Below are 18,359 nucleotides of genomic sequence, written 5' to 3' on the forward strand. Positions count from 1 at the left end.
ACAAAGTATACAATCTATGGTTGCTATGATACCCTGACCACAGATGTGGCATTTTGGAAATGTGTTTAACCAATAAGCAATCACTCTAGGCTTTGGTTTTTGTTATTGTAGAAAAACTTTATGTATGATGGTTAAATTTGTAATGATTAAATTTGTTTTTTAACTACTGAAAACAGTTCCCCCTTTCAGTTCTCCTATCCTATTAGACTTGCCTCTATCTCCTTTTTGCTTCCAGTAATTGCGCACTCATGCGTATTTCAACAGGTTATACGGTAATGCATATACTCTGCAAACACATAAAGGAGTCACTTAATAGGAGGAAAAGAAGTGGTTAGTGCAACATGAGTTTAGTTCAAGGTTCTAGAGACGGTTTCTTGCCTGGCAAGTCTTTGTCCAAAAACGCAACCCTAACTAAAGGCAGCCCGCAGAGGGCTTGAAGTCTTGGCAAATGGCGAATAATGAAGAGTTCCTGCGGATTTCTTCCAGTGGCTAAAGTTATTGAAGCAGCAAGTTAGCAACTATCAAGACCTAAAAAAAGGACTCAAAAGGGGGGTAAGAGGGGCTTGCGCTGGGCACCTCCGTGCACTCCAATGCTATGGAGCGACTTTTCGGAATGAGGTAAGCAATACCTTCTTCCCCACAGTACCTGGAGTTTGAGGAAAGTTTGTTTTTGGTCCTCTGCGCTCTGGTACCAACCTCTGGATGCCTTCATCTGGTGACGAAAGGGAGGACAATGGATGGTGTCTTTGAACCGCAGTCTCGAGGTGGGTACCTGTGGCACGACTTTCCGCAACTTCTTAGTTCACTCTGCGGTTTTCGTGCCTTTTCAGCAGCATCAACAAAGGACACTGATCGTCCGGTAAATCTTCTTTGTTTCCTGTAGTTCCACACTCTAGGCGAGTTGGATCGGATCTAATGAGTGTCCTTACGGGCTAAGCACAGATTTGGATGGACTTAGCCTTTCCACAACGCTGCACTCGAAATGGGCAGCAGGTCTCCTGGTATTGCGGTTCTGCAGCTCTGGAAACTTAAGGATCTCGACAAATGGTTTGTTTCAATGTTCGTCTTGGGACTGGTTGTTCCCACCATCCAAAGGGAAGGAGTCGTCCTATTCAGTGCTCCTCTGTCGCATAGAAAACGGGGTCAGGACAGCAGCGGTCGCTTCACTGTGTTGCAAAGGCTCTACAGGCTGTAACAAAGTCTGTCAGTGGTCATTCAAGCTGGCACTCGCACACACAGACCTGCTTTGGAGTCTCAGGTTGATCAGGACAGCTTTATTGTACATTATGTACAGTATATACAGTATTTTGTTAATTTTGTGGTATATACAGTGACATGGAGGACAGGACAGGGAATGGAATTGGAATCTACATACATAGGAGTAAACCCACCGGCCATCCTAACATCCCAGCTCAGGTCCCCACTTGACCCACTCGGAACATTCACCCACAGATCCACTCAACATTCGCCTGAGCTGCATTCATGCATCAACATTCTGACAGCAAGCACTCCTGGCCAGTGACATCACATTATAAGTCTACATTACAACATAGGCGTCTCTGGTTGTCTTCTTCGGTTACTTCTGTTTCCTGTGGTAGACTTGCTTTACCCTCCAGAAGCCTCAGCTTTTTATACAGTTCCAGCACACGCTCCTTGCTTCATTTTACAGAAAGGGGCATTTGGCTCGCCAATTAGGGCAGCCAGACCCACCTGTGGGAGCTGGTCCTATTCAGTAACTCTTTCAAGTGAAGTACAGGGGGGTGGAAGACTCCTCCCCCACTTCCTGCCTGGCCAGACAATCTGGAGCCTAGGCACCTACTGGTTCCTGCCAAAGGCAAAACACACAGACCTCCCCCTCCCAGAATGGTAGAAGGGCTAACAAAGAACAAACCATGCTAGTAAAGTGTGAAAAAAGCAGGGAGGCCCCAAGTTGGTACTTGAGTGCCCCTATTGTGCACTACCGGGGCTATGGACATAGCCTGCGGTATAAAAACTGCACAATAGTTGCTAAAACAGGTCCACTGCAACCAGCCATAACTAGGTGATTGTCTGTGGCTAAAGTAACAGGAACAGAGAGAAGGGGGCTACAAAGTATCCTTTTGGTACTCCACTGAAGGTGGCGTGTGCCAATCTCTCAAACTAGAGTTTAGAGATAGATGCGAAGTACCTCTCTATCCTTAAGATCTGTAGTTAACTTAAGGATATAGGAAAAAGAATCTTAAAGTAGGACACTAAGGGTCCCTAGCAACACTGCCCATAAGGAGCTATGTGCTGCAGTAGTAAAACACAGATGCCTTTAAGAGCTATGGAGCAGACAGATTCCATAGTACAGGTAGAATGCAAAGAATAAAGTTCCAGAAGACAGAGCCCATAAGAATGAATGAGTGGAAAGGCTTGACTCATTCAGGATTAAAAGAAAAAGATCCAGAAGGCCAGCAAAAAGGACTAGGGGTCTCACTAGGAGAGGGGATGAAGTGCAATAATGATAAATCTCGCTAACAGACCATGAGGCCACTGTCATGATGGATGCTTCACTAGAGGGCTGGAATGCCTGCCGTCCAGACCAAAACACCAGAGACCTTTGGTCGGAGGAGGAAAAGTGCCAGCACATCAACCTGTTGGAGTTGTGTGCAATTTTGCTTTTTTTTTGGGTCCTGAAGTCTTTCCTTCCCCTACGGGGGGGGTGGGAAAGGTGGTTGAGATTTACACCGACGACACATCAATGTTTTATGTCTGCAAGCGGGGACGAAGGAGACCCCCACAGCTTTCCAAGGAGGCACAAGCCCTGTGGCATTGGACTCTACTCAACGGCATGTTTCTCATTCCGTTCATTTGTAGAGGATTCAGGACACTCTGGCTGAAGTGGGAGATGCACGACGATCGGCTTCACCAGTCTCAGATGTGGGGCACACTGGAGATCGACCTGTTAGCCACCTACAACTACAGTAGTTGCAAGACCTTTGCCAGTTGCTTCCCCACCCAGAAAGCTTGGGGGACACCTTTGCGTCTCCATGGGAAGGGAAGTTTCTGTATGCATTCTCCCCCATTTCCTCTGGTGCCTCCCAGTCCTACACACCTTCAGGCTGTATTGGTTCAAACTGATATTAGTGGTCCCTGCATGGCCGAGACTGTTTTGTTAATCCGACCGCCTTGCCCTTTCGTCAGCGGCGCTGATCAAGCTGCGCCCGCACCAATCGTTCCTGTCCAGAAACCAGGGGGCGGTGCTTCAACACAAACCGGCCTCTCATTCTGACAGCCTGTGTTTTTGGATTTTGGGGCTCTGTCCCTTCTGCAAGAATACCAGGAGGTCCTGGCCCAGACGAGCGCTCTGTCCACCTTGAAGTGCTACAAGTGCGACCTCGGACTATCCAGCTGCAAGATCTTTTACCCTATCCATTGTCCCTGGCTCAGTCTGGCTTGGCACATTCGTCCATTAAGGTGTACCTAGTGGCACTCTCCAGCTACAAACTGCTCTTCGGGGGTGCCATCCCTGTGGTCCCACCGTCTGGAGTTCTTGCGTGGGCTGTTCCGGTCTTTTCCACCTGTCCGTTGACCAAGATTCCTCGGAAGAGTCTAGAGTAGGCCAGTCGGTTCTGTTGAACCTTTTTGCATGAGCTTAGTAAGTCTCCAGTGGCAAGTTATGCTGGGAGCTTGCCTCCACCCATATGTATTGCTGTAATACTGCTTTGTAATCTATTCACAGCATGTGAATCTATGAAGGATCAAATGCTGGAGAAGGAAGAATTTACTCGCCTGTAACTCCGGTTCTCCAGCATTGGCATCGTTCATAGATTCACTTGTGACCCTTCCGCCTACCCCGCATGGCTCGTCTTTTGGCTCGTACTGCCACTCATGTGCACTTGCCAAATCTGAAGATGGCCGACGGGGGAGTTAAGGAAGGTGTTCCTATTGGCTGTGGGCTGTATGACCCAAAATGACTAATGGAGCACAATGTTTTCAGTTTACGTTTAAACTGCTGTTACCGAGGATTCCCAGCCTGACTGGGAATATTCACAGCATGTAAAACTAGGAAAGGTACCAATGCTGGAGAACCGGAGTTAAAGGTAAGTAACTCATTCCATAACAGTAAAATAGTTAATAAAAGGTTCAAATGAAAAACTACATCTTAAATACACTATTAATATAGGCACTGGCTGTACAAACTGTAACAGAACATAGGTATATACAATCAAACCCCAAACTGAAACAAATTCCCATGGTTTTATACAAGTCCTATGTTTGCCAAGCATTATTGCCTGGGTTCCTTACCTTGTCAGGTACCTGCCTTGCTTGTTTCAAGAGCTTCCTGCTATAGGGTTTTCTCGCTAGCATCCCTTCTCCAGGTTATGTTCTGCTTTGGGAGTTTTTTTAAGATGAAGATTCTGTAGGAAGATGCAATCCATCAGATGAACAAACTACTGGTCTTCAGGAATGTTCTTTGAACCTTTTGTCTTCGCTGTCCCACCTTCTCTGCTGAAGGTTCCGATATCCTGTGTCCGTTCTTGAGTGCATAGAATATTGTGTAGAATAGAGGTCCTGGTGTGCAGCAGTTCCATATAGGCCATCCATGGCATAACCAGAGCAGGTGTGGGGCTGTAGTGCGCTCTCTAGTGGCTAAAATGTTTGGACATGTCTGATCTGTGCAATTTATGAGGAAGTACTAATCCATGAGCAAGACCATTACTGGAGATTGATTTCCTCACTCATGGGTAACACCTTCATAAACATTCCTTCCACCCACTTTAGAAGACCAACTGTTCGAAGAGGCCAGAATAAAGAACATTATAGCCTTTCTGTTCCTTGAGTTAAAAAATGACTGTTCTTCAGCTGCAGGTGCCGTGCAGTTCAGGAAACTGCATAAATCTATCTTAAAAGGGCAGGGTTTCTCTGTAGTACTTTAAATTGGATGTTAAGATGGATGTATAGAATCTGGCCTGGCGGACAGATATTAGGAGGGCAACCTAGTTATAGTCAACATACACGCTCTTGAGGGGTTAGCCAAATACAATTGAGGTAAGCGAAGAGTGGTCAGGGCTTAGTCTCGGGAGATAGTGAGTGGGGTCTGTGATCCACAATGAGTGCACATAGTGAAGCACACAATAATTCAATTCAGACAGGTAAGCACAGCAGTGCTCTTATAGGCCCAAAACACACACGAGGAAATGAAACCAGCAGATATTACTGTTGCACAATACTCCATTATCAAAGATCTATAGTTACCGTTAGGTTTTCAGGAATTCATTCCATAACTTAGACAACTAAAAGAAGGTACGTAGTGATGGAGTAGCATGAAATCAGTTCACAAGAATATGCCCTGACTTTGTAAATTCAATCCCTATGTTGTATGGGGCTTTTTCCCCAAAAGTCACAAAGCTTCTTGGGAGAGGAGGCAGATGTAGTAAGAGTTCTTTTGGTGGTGAAAATGTTCCAGGAGATATTTCAACAATGTTACAGGTCAGTAAAATGATATTCATAACTTTTAGATACAAACTTTTAGATCAGACTAGCTAAAAGCTATGTCATGGAATAACACAAGTTCATTCCAAGGAGAACAGGGGGAGGTGAATGCTTTGCAATTACTTGCCCCCTGACTCTGATTTTCCCAGGTGAACTAGGTATGTCGACTAGGGGTCGGTGGAAGCAGGTTTTCCACTGTTGGATCCAGTAGAAGGTTCCCAGGAGCTGCGGGTGCAAGGATTCTTCAGTCTGTTCCACAAGTGCAACCCTTTGCGAAGAAGAAATGCAGAAGTCACAAGTGCAGACCTTCAGGACACTTCACCAGCTGGGGGAAGGAGAGTTTACCAGCGACGGCTACTGCACTCGGTTGAAGTCCTACCAGAGCAAGATCCCTTCATGCTGGGAAGCTGAAACTTGGCAGTAAGGCGGCGTATCCCACAAGTTGGCGACCAACTAAGTTCTGGCGATTAACGCAGGATGGTGATGATTCTTCCGCAGTATCCCGCTGGAGAGCAGGTCAGTCCACTGGGTGGTCCAGGGACACTTCCAAAGACTCAGGATGGCTGGGTCCTCGAAGGAGTCAATGTCAGGTCCCCATATTATTCATGGTTGAGACATTCTGTTTGGAGGGGTGGATTATCTAAGAATTAGACTGTTCCTTGGGAAAGAGATTGGGTGTGAGATGAGTTTGGCTTACAGTACAGATTCCTTAATGTATTTTTCAGGAGGCCTTTGTTTCCCCAGGCCAAGATGTAGGTTCTCTGCAGCAGCAATGATTGGCTGTGGCTGGGTGTGAGGTAGTTTGGAATTCTTGTTAGAATTCTAAACTGCCTTTCATTCGACATCACCAAAGCAGGTCAGTTTTTATAGCCCCAGAAAGTTTAAGATATTAATTCAATAAACCAAAGAAATAATCTTAGAAGAGGCGAGTAATGGTGATAATCAAATCCAGAGAAGAATTGAGTTTAACTTTGTGTTTTGAGTTACTGAGCGTATATAGTTAAGCGTTAGCAAATGAAAAGGAAATGCTAAAGGACTGTTAGAATTCTGTTATTTTTGGTACCAGTAAATATTGCCAGCAGACAAGGAGTTAAAGTGAAAACAGCACGTTGCTGTGTGTTACTAACAAGAGCGAGCGGAACGAAGCGTTGCTAGTTTGTAAATAATCGTATTTAACCACATAACTTGCATGCGTACTACCTAGTAATAATTGAGGTTTTTATTGCGTCCGTAATAGGAAACGCGAGGAGGTTACCATCGGGCAAGCTAGAGAAAAGGACCTGTGGTTTCGAGGTGCGCGCATGTGCGGAACATAGTTTTGGGCTTGAACTTTTTCAACGTCATTCTAGTCAGTTTCTGAAGAAACCTGCGCCTTCCCGGTACGCGGCTGCGACACGGAGTTCTTGATTCCAGACAGCTGGCAACTACATTTCAAAAGTCTTCTCGGTACGTGGCTGCGGCGCAAAGCAACTTTAGATTCCAGTAAGCTGTTAATATTTTTTTCGTTTTTATAAAATGTCTTTTTGGAACGCGGCGGCGGAAAGAAATGTAATTTAGCCAGCTGTCAAGTATCTTAAGACTTTTGCATAGTGAACTCACGCAGTAAAGCTCAATGATTTTAGGGCATTTGAGATTGCTAAATTCTAGGAAAAGAATAGACTGAGTTTAGTAAATGAACTGATGATCCTTTTCTAAAAGACTACTCTTTGAGATAAATATTTGGAGAAGTAGTAAAAGGAGGGCAGAGAAGCAGTCACAGAATCTGGGACATCATTCTTAGACTTAGACAAATATTTCCTAAGAAATAAAGAGGATTGAGTGATTCAGCAAAACTTCAATAATCTGCACTGCATAGCCTATCATCAATTCAGCATTGGCAACAGGTATGCGGGGGAAAATATTGGGAAGTAACAGCACCAGGTAATAGGGAAAGTAGCAGATCAATGGTAACATGCTTGTAATTATTTCTTTTAGAAAATCTTCGGAGCCATTCAGTTGTGAGGTCGTCGGATTCCGAAGTCCTGGGCTAGAAGGAAACCTCTTTTATTTTCTCCACATCCCCTTTCCCCTTGGGTTTTCCAGCTCTATAGTTATAACTCAATGACTGTTGGGTCGGCAGGCTTGGAGGCGGGGGGTCGGGTCTGGTGGGCTATAGTCACTTGCGCAGTAATTTTGAAGCTGGACCTGACAGTCGAGACTAGTTGGTCCCACCAGTCCAAGGGTTGAAGCACCGCAGAGGGCCTTTGCAGATCAGGTAGTCCAGCATGACTTCACTGGGCCAAGCGCAGCAAGGGATGCCAGGCTACTTTTGGGGGGTTTCGGAGTGGGGAGTCCACGGATCTTCAGTTAGCTGCTCTTCTACACTGGATACTTGTGTCCCAACGCTGATCTTAATCTAAATCCTGGAACCAAGTCCGCCAATGGTAAGGATTTGCACCATCTAATCAACCAACAGTGGTCCAATCGGGGACCACTCTGCGTTTCACTCATGGCACACCCAGACTCTCTGGCACCACAGATGTGGAGTGGGAACCAGACAGTCCTACCCGCTTCCTAGGCCACACACACTAGCCTGTAAAAGCAGGTTTCCTGGGCAGGTACATGACCTTAAATGAGATTTCCTGATCTGAGAAGACAAGGTCAAAGTACAATATGGCCAAAGGACTAGCAAAAAATCTCGTGGCACGGACATTTTAGAGCACTAACCACGTTTAGTAGCCAGACGCGATCAATGTGCACACTAACAATAATTCAAAAATAGTAAAAAGGTAACTGCTGCCACCAGCTTGTCTTCAAGCACTGTAGCAATTCCGAATGTGACACTTGGAGGAAATAGTTTACACTGTTTTTTTTAAATAAAGATAGGCCTAACTTTCCCTATTACTATGGGTGGTATGATGATTCTCAAAGGTGTTGTCACTTCTCTCAGGTGTGGGGGGTGTCGTTTCCCATGAGGCTAGTGAGGTGTGGGAGGTCCTCGTGGGGAGCGGACTCCCCCTCTGGGGACAAGGGCGATCACCGTGGGTACAGCCTGTTGAGCCACGTCACTCCCCAACAGTCTCTAGCCCACCCTTCCATACTGAGCCATTTCATCATGAGTAAGGCCATGTATTTTTGTAACACATCGGATATTGCCAGAATAGAACATACTACGACTAGGAAGAACACAGGAACCATAAAGAGTAACAAACTTTTCGGAGGCATGAGGAATGCCACAGACATCTGCAGCTGTTGACCCTGTGCAGGGCGGAGTCCCAGAGATAAAAAGGAAAGAGAATAGGTACTAAAGAGACCAATCTCAGGGAAACTGGGCGCATGCTGGAGCCCAGGAGTTACGAGTGAGGCCTGAAAGAAAGGCTGTGCAGGGGATGCTGACGGCAGACTACAAGAGTTCATTGTTTGTCTAAAGGGAGCTGACCCAATTGCAAGGCCAAAGTAGACCGTGGCGTGATCGCAACAGCTTGGACCGTCGGGTCCCAGAGCGAAGCTAAGACCGTAAGGAGCAGAGGACCGCAAAGGTGCGCCAGGACCTTTAACGTGGACGAGAAGAGCATAGGAAACCACTGACAAGGAACCCCATCCCAGGAAGGACTGGTGACGTGCTGCATCCTACGAGAAGGTAAAGGGAGGTACTGGAACCCCGGTAGGGATACAGTGAGACGGCAATATGGACACTGCATCGTTTTCATCACCAGAGTGGCAGCTCTAGGGATATTTGGGAACAGTACTGTGTAGTGCATCGGGGAGGATGTTCCTCGTCCCAGTAGTAACGAAGTAGCTACTGGATACTCAAAAAGTGAACCAAGCATCTGGGGAGAAATTCCTTGTTGCAGTGGCAGCAAGAAGTCCACTGACCACCGGAGAAAGCTCTGGGACATCAAATACAAGGGATTTGCGAACCCGTGGAGAACTTCCTTGGTGGAGTGGCAAAGAAAAGTCCATTGACCAGCAGAGAGGGCTTTGGACTTTGCTGGTACCGAGAAATAGTGGAAAAACATACAATAAATTGAGATATGAAAAAGAGCTTTTCAAATACGAGAAGGGAGTCATTCGAAGTACGGCACAAAAACCATTGGGTCATGTTCTAAAGATGCCAAACGAAAGGAGTCATTCCCCCTGGTCTTATTGTGAACTGTACAGACAAGTACCAGGAGAGGGAGGCATTCTCCTGGTCCAGAACATGGAGTTGTGCAAAGATTGTTTGGAACCCGCAAGCCAGGGAAAAGGCAGTCATTCCCTCTGGCAACCTTTTTTTTTTCAAGAGAATTCTTTTGAATACCACCCGAATACTAGGAGAAGGGAGTCCTGCTCCTGTGGAAGGAACTTTCTGTTGGATTATATTCATCTTTAGTTGTAGTGCGAGCAATGGAAGTGGGTTGTGACACAGAACAGCAGTTTGATTTTGAGGGACATTATGACAGATCTTTTAGAATTAGTTTGAGGCAGGCAAACCCCTCTTAGATGATTAAGATAGTGATGCTCAAGTGCTAGTCTGTCAGTCGTGAATGTCCAAAGTAACAAGTCTGCTGTCCACATGACAACTGACCCTACCACTTAGAAAAAAATTACTTCAATCATGAGAATGACTTTCTTCTCCTGAGGGTACTGCTAGTATCAGTCTTTAATGCACAATCTGTAGATAGTCTCTCGTTACTTTGTGGATTAATACCTTCAATTCCCCAATTGGGATCTTGCACTTTTTCTCTTCTCGTATTCCCTTTGGTTCTCCATTTATTTATGATTTTGGTCATGGTCTTGCTTGTACCTGTTTAAAGGAATCTACTTTCATGGGTTTTCACTCTCTCAACAGTTTTTTCCTGACTCACAGGATTTTGTCGCATTCATAATTATAGGGTCTCTTCACTAAATTGTTCAGGATATTGATCTATTTTCTCCCCTTCTCGTGGTATTTTCCTTGCACTTTATAATTCTTGTTACCCAAGTTTTCCTCTGCCTTTTCTTAGTTTGCCACCTTTATCGATTTCTTTCCCAAGTGAACGGTTTCCTTTCTTCTCCTGAGCCAAAATAACTTAAGACTCTTCACAATCTTTATAGTTATTTGGGTTCAAAGCTAACTTTGTTTCATGCCTACTACTGTGACAAGTTAGCTCTATATTAAAATTTCCTTTGATTTTCCCATACCTACCGTTCTTCTGGTTACCTTCTGTCATTATGGGGAACATTGCTGGAGGTTTACTGCCCTCTTGTAGAGGCCACTTTGTGTAGGTAATCTTTTCTGCATAGCTAGTGTTAGCCTGTGCTCCCACAATGGTTGAAATTGTAACTGGCATGTGCATGTCTGACTGCAATTCCCCTGGCAGTGACAGCCTGCCCTGGCTACTCGGTGTGCCTAGAGCATAGCTAAAAGCCTGTCTCCAAGCCAGCTGACCCAGCCCATTGAGGCCTCTTTTGCTTCATGTGCCCATAATAGGACAGTGTCCACTGGGTGTGGCTAGAGGTCAGTCCCAGTGGCCTCTCTGGGTGGTTTGTCATCTGACTGCCATGCCCTCGGCAAAGGGCCCTTGATCATGGCCAGTTAGGGTGCCTTAGCGGAGGGTGGGATCAGGCCATAGCCATTGACCATTTTGGGTGTCTTTTGGGCTTCCCAGAGCAGCTGACTGTACCCTTCCATGATAAGCCAAGTGGGCACATTAGATGTGTGTTTGCTCTAGGAGCCAGAACTGGTGAATGTGTGGGTCTTAATTTGAGCTGTAGCAATTAGGCCCTTTTAATAAAGTTCTTTAGTGTAAATCTATGTAGGTTGGATGGATATCGGTAAATGTGTTTGGATGTACTGCACATGGTGGTGTTATGTTAATATAATGAACTGTACTTGAAAGTTTCTATACCGCCTTTGGCAGTTTCTTGATACGGTCTGGAATAGCATTGTTTTTTTGAGAAGCTACGGAGTTGCATGTCCGTTTCCTCAACAGTTTCCCCATCTCTGATAGCCAAAAGAAAGATGTTCCTAATCTTCAAATTCAAAGCTTTTTGTATTTTTCCGTATTCCCCAAACACCTATTTTGGGACCTTGTGTACATTGGATTCCTAGGTGCATCTTGCAGCGGACTAGATCTTCTCTAGGAAAGGATATAATCCCTTTTGATTTGAAGATGTAAAATGTTTCTGAATGTCTAATGTCTTGCAATCACATTTTTGACCAACTTCCTGTTTTTTGTAATCAGCTGAGGCATGTGGTGGTGGTGTTAGAAATGAAGTAATGACCTAATATCCTGGGATAGAAGCTCATTTGATGAGAAATGTGTCCCAGCATTTTTAATGCTAGGTGTGGCAAATCTATTCCTTAATAAAACCATGCATATCAGTGATATTCGAGGACTATGCAAGGGGTGCTGAATATATTTTTTGAAAGCAAATGCCTACTTTTGAAATTCACTAGATCATTTTTGTTTCTGAAAAACTGTAATGTGAAAGTACTTTAAATTGCTAAAGTTAAGCTTGCAGAAAAGAAGTGCTGGATAATGCGTCCTGCACGAGAATTATATTACATAAAACTCAATGTTCTTTATAAATATCGAATAACTTTGTCCCATCTCCCTACTACAATTGTAATTTACATGTTTTTGTTGTCAGAGAAGTGATGTTTGTTTTTCTTTTCTTTTAGAAGAGCAACGTGCATACACCAGGTACGCAGAATGTAATATTTCCCTTTAAATTATGGTACAATTCTCATATTGAATTTGAAATCTGTAAGTTAATAGTTGACTTTGGTAGCCTTTGTATTTTCTTGTGTACTGTTTCATGTGGAACAAGCTGGACGTGTTAAGCTCCCATTTTGACTTTTTAAATCTGGCAATTGGGTGGCGCTGTATGTGTGCTGCCTTTAAGCTGAATGTGTTTGGCTTAGAAATTTAAGATGGGGTCACATAACGTATGGGCGTTTGGCTTTTTACCCACCCATGGCTTTGCTAGACCATATTGTCACCACCACCCCGACCCACACAATACCAGCTCATTCCCCCTCTGGATCTCTTTGACCTGGCTCTGTTTAAGGGGAACGCCGATCTTAGTAGTTTGCTGATATTTAATGACTTAATTGTATCTGTGATCAAAATGTCTTCAACAAATGGGCCTTCAGCCACTCCCTTTAGTACAAATGTGTGGTCTTGTTCCTTGTATTGAATTCCTGTTAAACAAGCATTGACAAAGTCAGATGTTGCCATCTTATGGCCCACTATTACCGTTATGGCAGTGACTAGCAATGCATATTGTATGCTTATACAAAAGCCAAGACTGTTGGATTTGCCAATGCTTGTTCAAACAGTTTCAAATTGGTTAATAAAAAAAAAGCAGGAAACAGGGCTGTTAAATTTCCCAAACTGAAATTGATGCTAATAAAAATGGCCATCAGACGTTTGAAATATCAAACGGTTTAAGCTCGTGAATGTCAACAAAATAAATATTTAGAAAACATGTATTTGTGGCACATTGATGATAGATGAAAACTGAGTGTGACCAGATGTGATTCAGAAATGGAAACCAATCAATCGAAAATGTACCATCGAATGATGCCACTTGTTCCCAAACCTAAAAATATAGTAAATGACTCGACGGACAATGTATAGCCCTGCACAATCTCTATGCATATGAATTTAAAACCGTGTGTGAAGTGAAAGGAGGTCATCAACGCCCACATTTACTCGGTATGTGATTTTTAATTTGATTGTGTAGCACGTCTACCTACGTTTTAGGTTGGGAGGGTTTCTGATTGCATAGGCCAAACCTTCTAGTCTCGATTGTTCATTTATAATCCAACAGTTGACTTTGAAAGTGTTCCGAGTCTGTTAAGTGTAGAACAATCGTGTAGCAACTTAAAATACAGGTGAGAGAAGTGTGTATAAACAAGACAATGTACCAAATAGTGTCTGTGTGCTCAGGGTAATCAACACAAAGACCAACAATGTTCCTCAGTGTGGAGTACAGTGAAGAAGACCTGAAGTAGGAATTGTTTGCCGATCAGATGCCAAAGTGAACACATGCCTGATGTGCCAACCTGCTTGCCCTTAATATGCATTCAACATGCAGTATTGGAACAGGTGTGGGACCTGCTGCCCAACCAAGTTGGAGGTGGCAACTTTAATTGTTTGAAGTCTCTCTGTGGACAAACTCTGTGGACAAACCATAGCATTGATCCGGTCAGGTGTTTGTGCTTTTGGTGGAATCTCCAAAGGGCCACACGTTCATGGAATGCTTGCCTTTGAGCAATCTGGGAGTAGAGCTGCAAAATGTCAGGGTAGATATTAGATCTTGAAGCGGGTCACGAGATAGTAAAGCCCCATTTTTCAATATCTTTAATTTGGAGTCGGTCATGAGAACGTTGCTCAGGGAAAGTGCACGGGCATGTTGGATGAAGGACTGAGAAACAATGTTGAATGGAACAGCAATGTGAGGAGGTGGTGTCCCTATGTCGACTGAAGTGTAATTGGTGAATGTTGATATGTAAGCATGATTGGCCATTAAATATGCTATTTCCATTATAGCGGTTGAAATGTCATAGCAAGCTCCTTACATGGTTTCTACTGTTAACCTGGCTCAGTATTATGCACAACCCGGGCAACCATATTGAGAGGTCTTGGTATGGCAATGTTCGTTTTAGTGAAAAGTATAGTATGTACTAATGGGTTTCTTGGAGGAGCAGTTGCTCGACAAATGACAGCGCCAGTTCTTGACATGGCACTACCTAGTACCTAATTCTGTTCCAGCTGGTGGTGCTACATTGCAACAAGGTAGTATTTGATGTCTTCCTTGATGGAATTTGTTATGGTCCAGGATAATTTGTGGTCTTGGTCTATATTTAAGAAATGTTAGACTAGACCAACTGGGTGGGTTGTTATGTCTTATTTTAGAACACTGGTCACCAATTGGCACCAATTGGCACCATTATTGGAGTGGGTGGTCATGACTTGCATCTTATCAGATGACATGGGGATGCAGTAGATGGTGTTTCGAGGGGATTGGGTCCTCCGACGTATTCCGTATCTATGACATGTAATCACCACAGCTGTGCTGCTTCGGAATATCTTCAGCGTCGATACGCCGCCCTCGAGGACCTCCTCCGACGGCCGACGTCACTGGATGTTATAAGTAGGACACACGACGCCTGTAGCCTCAGTTCTGTTTTTTCCACGAACGTGTTCGCTTCGGAGATCTCGGTGCACCTCGACTCTTTGGAGTTTCTGTTCTTTCTCGGTTCTTCGAACCTGTTCGTATTGTGAAGTATATTCTTCGTGAAGATGTCTACCTCGTCTTCCACCCCGCGTCCGGGCTTTAAGAAGTGCAGGGACTGTGGGTCCAAGATGTCGGTGACGGACTCGCGCAAAGTCTGCCTCTGGTGCCTCGGAGAGGCCCATGACACGGATGACTGTGTCGACTGCCAGTCGCTCACGTCCAAAGCCTAACGGGAGAGCAAGAAGTAGTTGTCGGTAGGTAAGGTGTCCAAGCCATGGATGTCAAGGTCTGCGGGGCTTTCGACGGACGATTCGAGGGGCGACTCTCCGCATAGACGTCGGAAGTCCAGTGGGTCTCGGTCCCGCCACTCCTCTGCCTCTTTGAGGCACTCCCGGAAGCGCCGTCATCGGTCACCTTCCCCGTCCTCATCCGAGGACTCCGCCCGTCGGCGGGTGGCTTATCCCACCAAGCATGCGACGCCGGAGGAATGGGCTTCCTTCGGGAGAAAATGTTAGCGATTCTCGAGCCAGATTGAGGACCTGCGGCAGTCCCTGCACGATGCCAGTGGGCTGGACACCTCTCCGGAGGTTGAGTTTTGTAGGCCTGAGCCTGGCACTAATTCTGACTCCTCATACCGGCGCCTTATGTCTAGGGTCACAGAGTACTTGGGATGGTCTACTCCCCCAGGCCCCTGCTACTTGACCAAGCACCCCACTCTGGAGAGTTTGGTGGTGCAGGCGGCTATGACCCCGGCAAAGCAGGCGTTGTATCCTACCATCCCTCCTGATGGGGATGACAAGCGTTTTGACGGCTGGGCGAAGAAAATGTTTTCTTCAGGGGGTATGGCGGTTCAGGCGGCCAACTCCGTATGTGCCTTGTCACGTTTCATGCACTGTGGAACTGTTTCCTTAGAGGCTGATCATATTCCCAAAGGGGACGAACGGGATGGTTTCCTTGCCATGGTTCAGGATGGCAAGGATGCTATGTGAGGCCGTTTAGTCGGGTTTGGACATGGTAGATTGCGTCAGCCAGTCCATGGCGGCGAGCACCGTGATACGCAGGTTTGCGTGGGTGCGGAAGTCAGGGTTATCGCCTGATGTGCAGGCCCGGCTCCTCAACATGCCCTTTGACGGGGAACATCTTTTTGGCAGCAAGGCTGACGAGAGCCTTGAGAGGTTGCAGACCTCAAAAGCTGCAGCAAAGTCGTTGGGCGCTGCAGTTCGCCAACCTCTGCCTTTTCGTCCTAGTGGACAGCAATGGAGGGGAGGTTCCTTTCTTTATTGCTCATCCTTTGGTAAAGCGAGAGGAGCTGCAAGTCAAAGGGGCCACCGTAGGAGTGCCAGAGGTGGAAAACGAGGTGCTCGAGATGCCAAGGCCGCTCGGGCTGTTGCCTCTTTGTCCTCAGGCAACGCCGCAGAAGCTTCAGCTCAGTCATGAGGCCATGTCCCATAGTTCGCCGGTTGGGGGAACGCTGGCGCAGCATCTTGCAGAGTGGCGCGCCATTACTTCAGATGTGGGTTCTGGAGAGCATAACCCACGGCTACTGTCTTCCTTTCCGGCAGAGGCCTCCAGACAATCCACCAGGTAATCTCTCTTTGAAGAGTCCGGATCCGCTCCCTGCCCAGGAAATTCAATCCCTGCTGGAGAAAGGCGCCATAGAACTGGTGCCTGTAGCGGAGAGGAACAAGGGATGGTATTCCCCTTATTTTTTGATTTCCAAGAAAGGCAGTGGTTTGAGACCCATCATGGACTTGAGCGGTTTGAACAAACTCCTCAGGAAGGACAAATTCAAGATGGTTACTCTTTCTCAAGTCCTCCAGGCCCTTCAACTTCGGGACTGGTTGGTGTCTCTCGACCACAAGGATGCTTATTTTCATGTGCCGATACATCCAAAGCGCACGAAGTACCTGAGGTTCGCGGTTGGCGACTCGCACTTTCAGTTTCGGGTCCTGCCGTTCGGATTGACCTCCGACCTGAGGGTCTTCACCAAGCTCATGGTAGTGGTGGCAACGCACCTCAGGAAAGGGGGGGATTCACGTCTACCCCTACCTGGACGATTGGTTAATCAGGGCGCACTCTCCCGAGCAAGTCCTGGATCATCTGTCAGTTACCTGCCACTCCCTTCACAAGCTGGGCTTCTCCCTCAACTTAAGTCCCATTTGACACCAACTCAGAGGCTCCAGTACATCGGAGCTGTGCTCGACACATCCCTGGGGCAGTGTTGCCCTCCCCAGGTGAGGGCTCATCACATTCAGCAGATGGTGCACAAGTTTCAGCTTGCCCAGAGTCTCCCAGCGTTCGAGTTCTTGAGATTGCTCGGCCTCATGGCATCCTGCATTCTTTTGGTGCCAGAGGCCAGGTTGCGGATGAGATCTTTGCAATGGGCACTCAAGCTTCAGTGGTCTCGGTCCTCCAGCAGGTTGTCAGACCCTCTTCAGATGCCGTCCACGGTCGCCCAGGACCTTCTGTGGTGGGCCGTCGAAGACAATCTGATGAAGGGGGCTCCATTTTGGCTACCCTGGCCAGCGGTGAAGATCGTGACGGACGCATCCCTCACGGGATGGGGAGCTCATGCCAAAGAGTTGACGGTCGTTGGTCTGTTGGAGTCCAGACTCCATATCACTCTGTTGGAGCTGAGGGCCGTCAGGCTAGCCCTGAAGGCTTTTCTGCCGACTGTGCAAGGGAAGAATGTCCTGATCCTGATGGACAACACGGTGGCCATGCACTACCTCAACAAAAGGGGGGGCAGGGTCACTTCCTCTGTGCAGGGAGGCGATGCAGCTCTGGTTCTGGGCAATCCAGCAGGAAGTTTCGATCTCAGAAGTTCATCTGGCCAGAGACGAAAACGAGATGGCGGACGCGCTGTGCAGGCAGAGCGCAATCTCTCACATGTGGCAGTTGGCTCAGGAGATTCTCCTGGAGATCTTTGCCCTTTGGGGGACCCCTCAAGTGGATCTCTTCGCCTCCAGTGTCAACCAGAAGTGCGAGAGGTTCTGCTCGCAGGAATTTCCTCCAAAAGGAGCTTTAGGGCGCGTTTGTGGTGGAGTGGTCATTCCCACTGCTGTACGAGTTTCCTCCAGTCCGCGTCATCCCGCAAGTACTGCGGAGGTTAGAGGTTCGGTTCCCAGATGATCCTCATTGCGTGGGCCCGGAGGACGTGGTACCCGGACCGTCTCGACTTGTCCATTTGCCCTCCACGTCGTCTTCCCTACCAAGACGATCTGCTCTCACGGGAGAGGGGGGGGGGGAGCCGGGTTCTCCATCCAGAGGTCAGATCCCTCAACCTTCACACTTGGTTTCTGAAAGGTTGAGGTATAAGGATTGGGACCTCCCTGAAGATGTGATGGAGGTGTTGCTCTCGGCCAGACGGCCCGCAACAAAGTCCCTGTACCGTTGCCGTAAGTTCTGCGACTGGTGCAGGGTTAAGAATGTGGATCCTTTTGCATGTGACTTTCCCATGGTTCTGTCTTTTTTTGCTTTCTTTGGCCCACAGGGGCTTGCAAGTGGGTACCGTTAAAGGTTACCTGGCGGCGCTGTCCTATTTAAGCGCTCGTCTGAAGAGTGTTCTCATTTTAAAATTCCTTTATTTTCTCAGTTTCTGAAAGGGCTCACTAATGCGTTCCCTCTGTCACCTTTCCAGGTGCCCGGTTGGGATTTGAACCTTGTTCTCAAGTTTCTGATGGGTGTTCCGTTTGAGCCTTTGCATTCATGCC

At 46.7% G+C, this 18,359-nt stretch overlaps 1 protein-coding gene across 4 annotated transcripts in view; it reads left to right on the forward strand.

Moving 5' to 3' along the window:
* The window catches only part of ANLN (anillin, actin binding protein), a 728,409-nt gene that overhangs the window by 550,256 nt on the left and 159,794 nt on the right, over nt 1-18,359 (forward strand). For all 4 annotated transcript variants that reach the window (XM_069613260.1, XM_069613259.1, XM_069613262.1 and 1 more), the window contains exon 19: nt 12,083-12,104. In XM_069613260.1, coding sequence (XP_069469361.1) covers nt 12,083-12,104 — 22 coding nt within the window. The remainder of the gene's footprint in view (nt 1-12,082; nt 12,105-18,359) is intronic.

This window comes from Ambystoma mexicanum, chromosome 5p (assembly GCF_040938575.1).
Source record: "Ambystoma mexicanum isolate Mex_15411 chromosome 5p, UKY_AmexF1_1, whole genome shotgun sequence".
NCBI lineage: Eukaryota > Metazoa > Chordata > Amphibia > Caudata > Ambystomatidae > Ambystoma > Ambystoma mexicanum.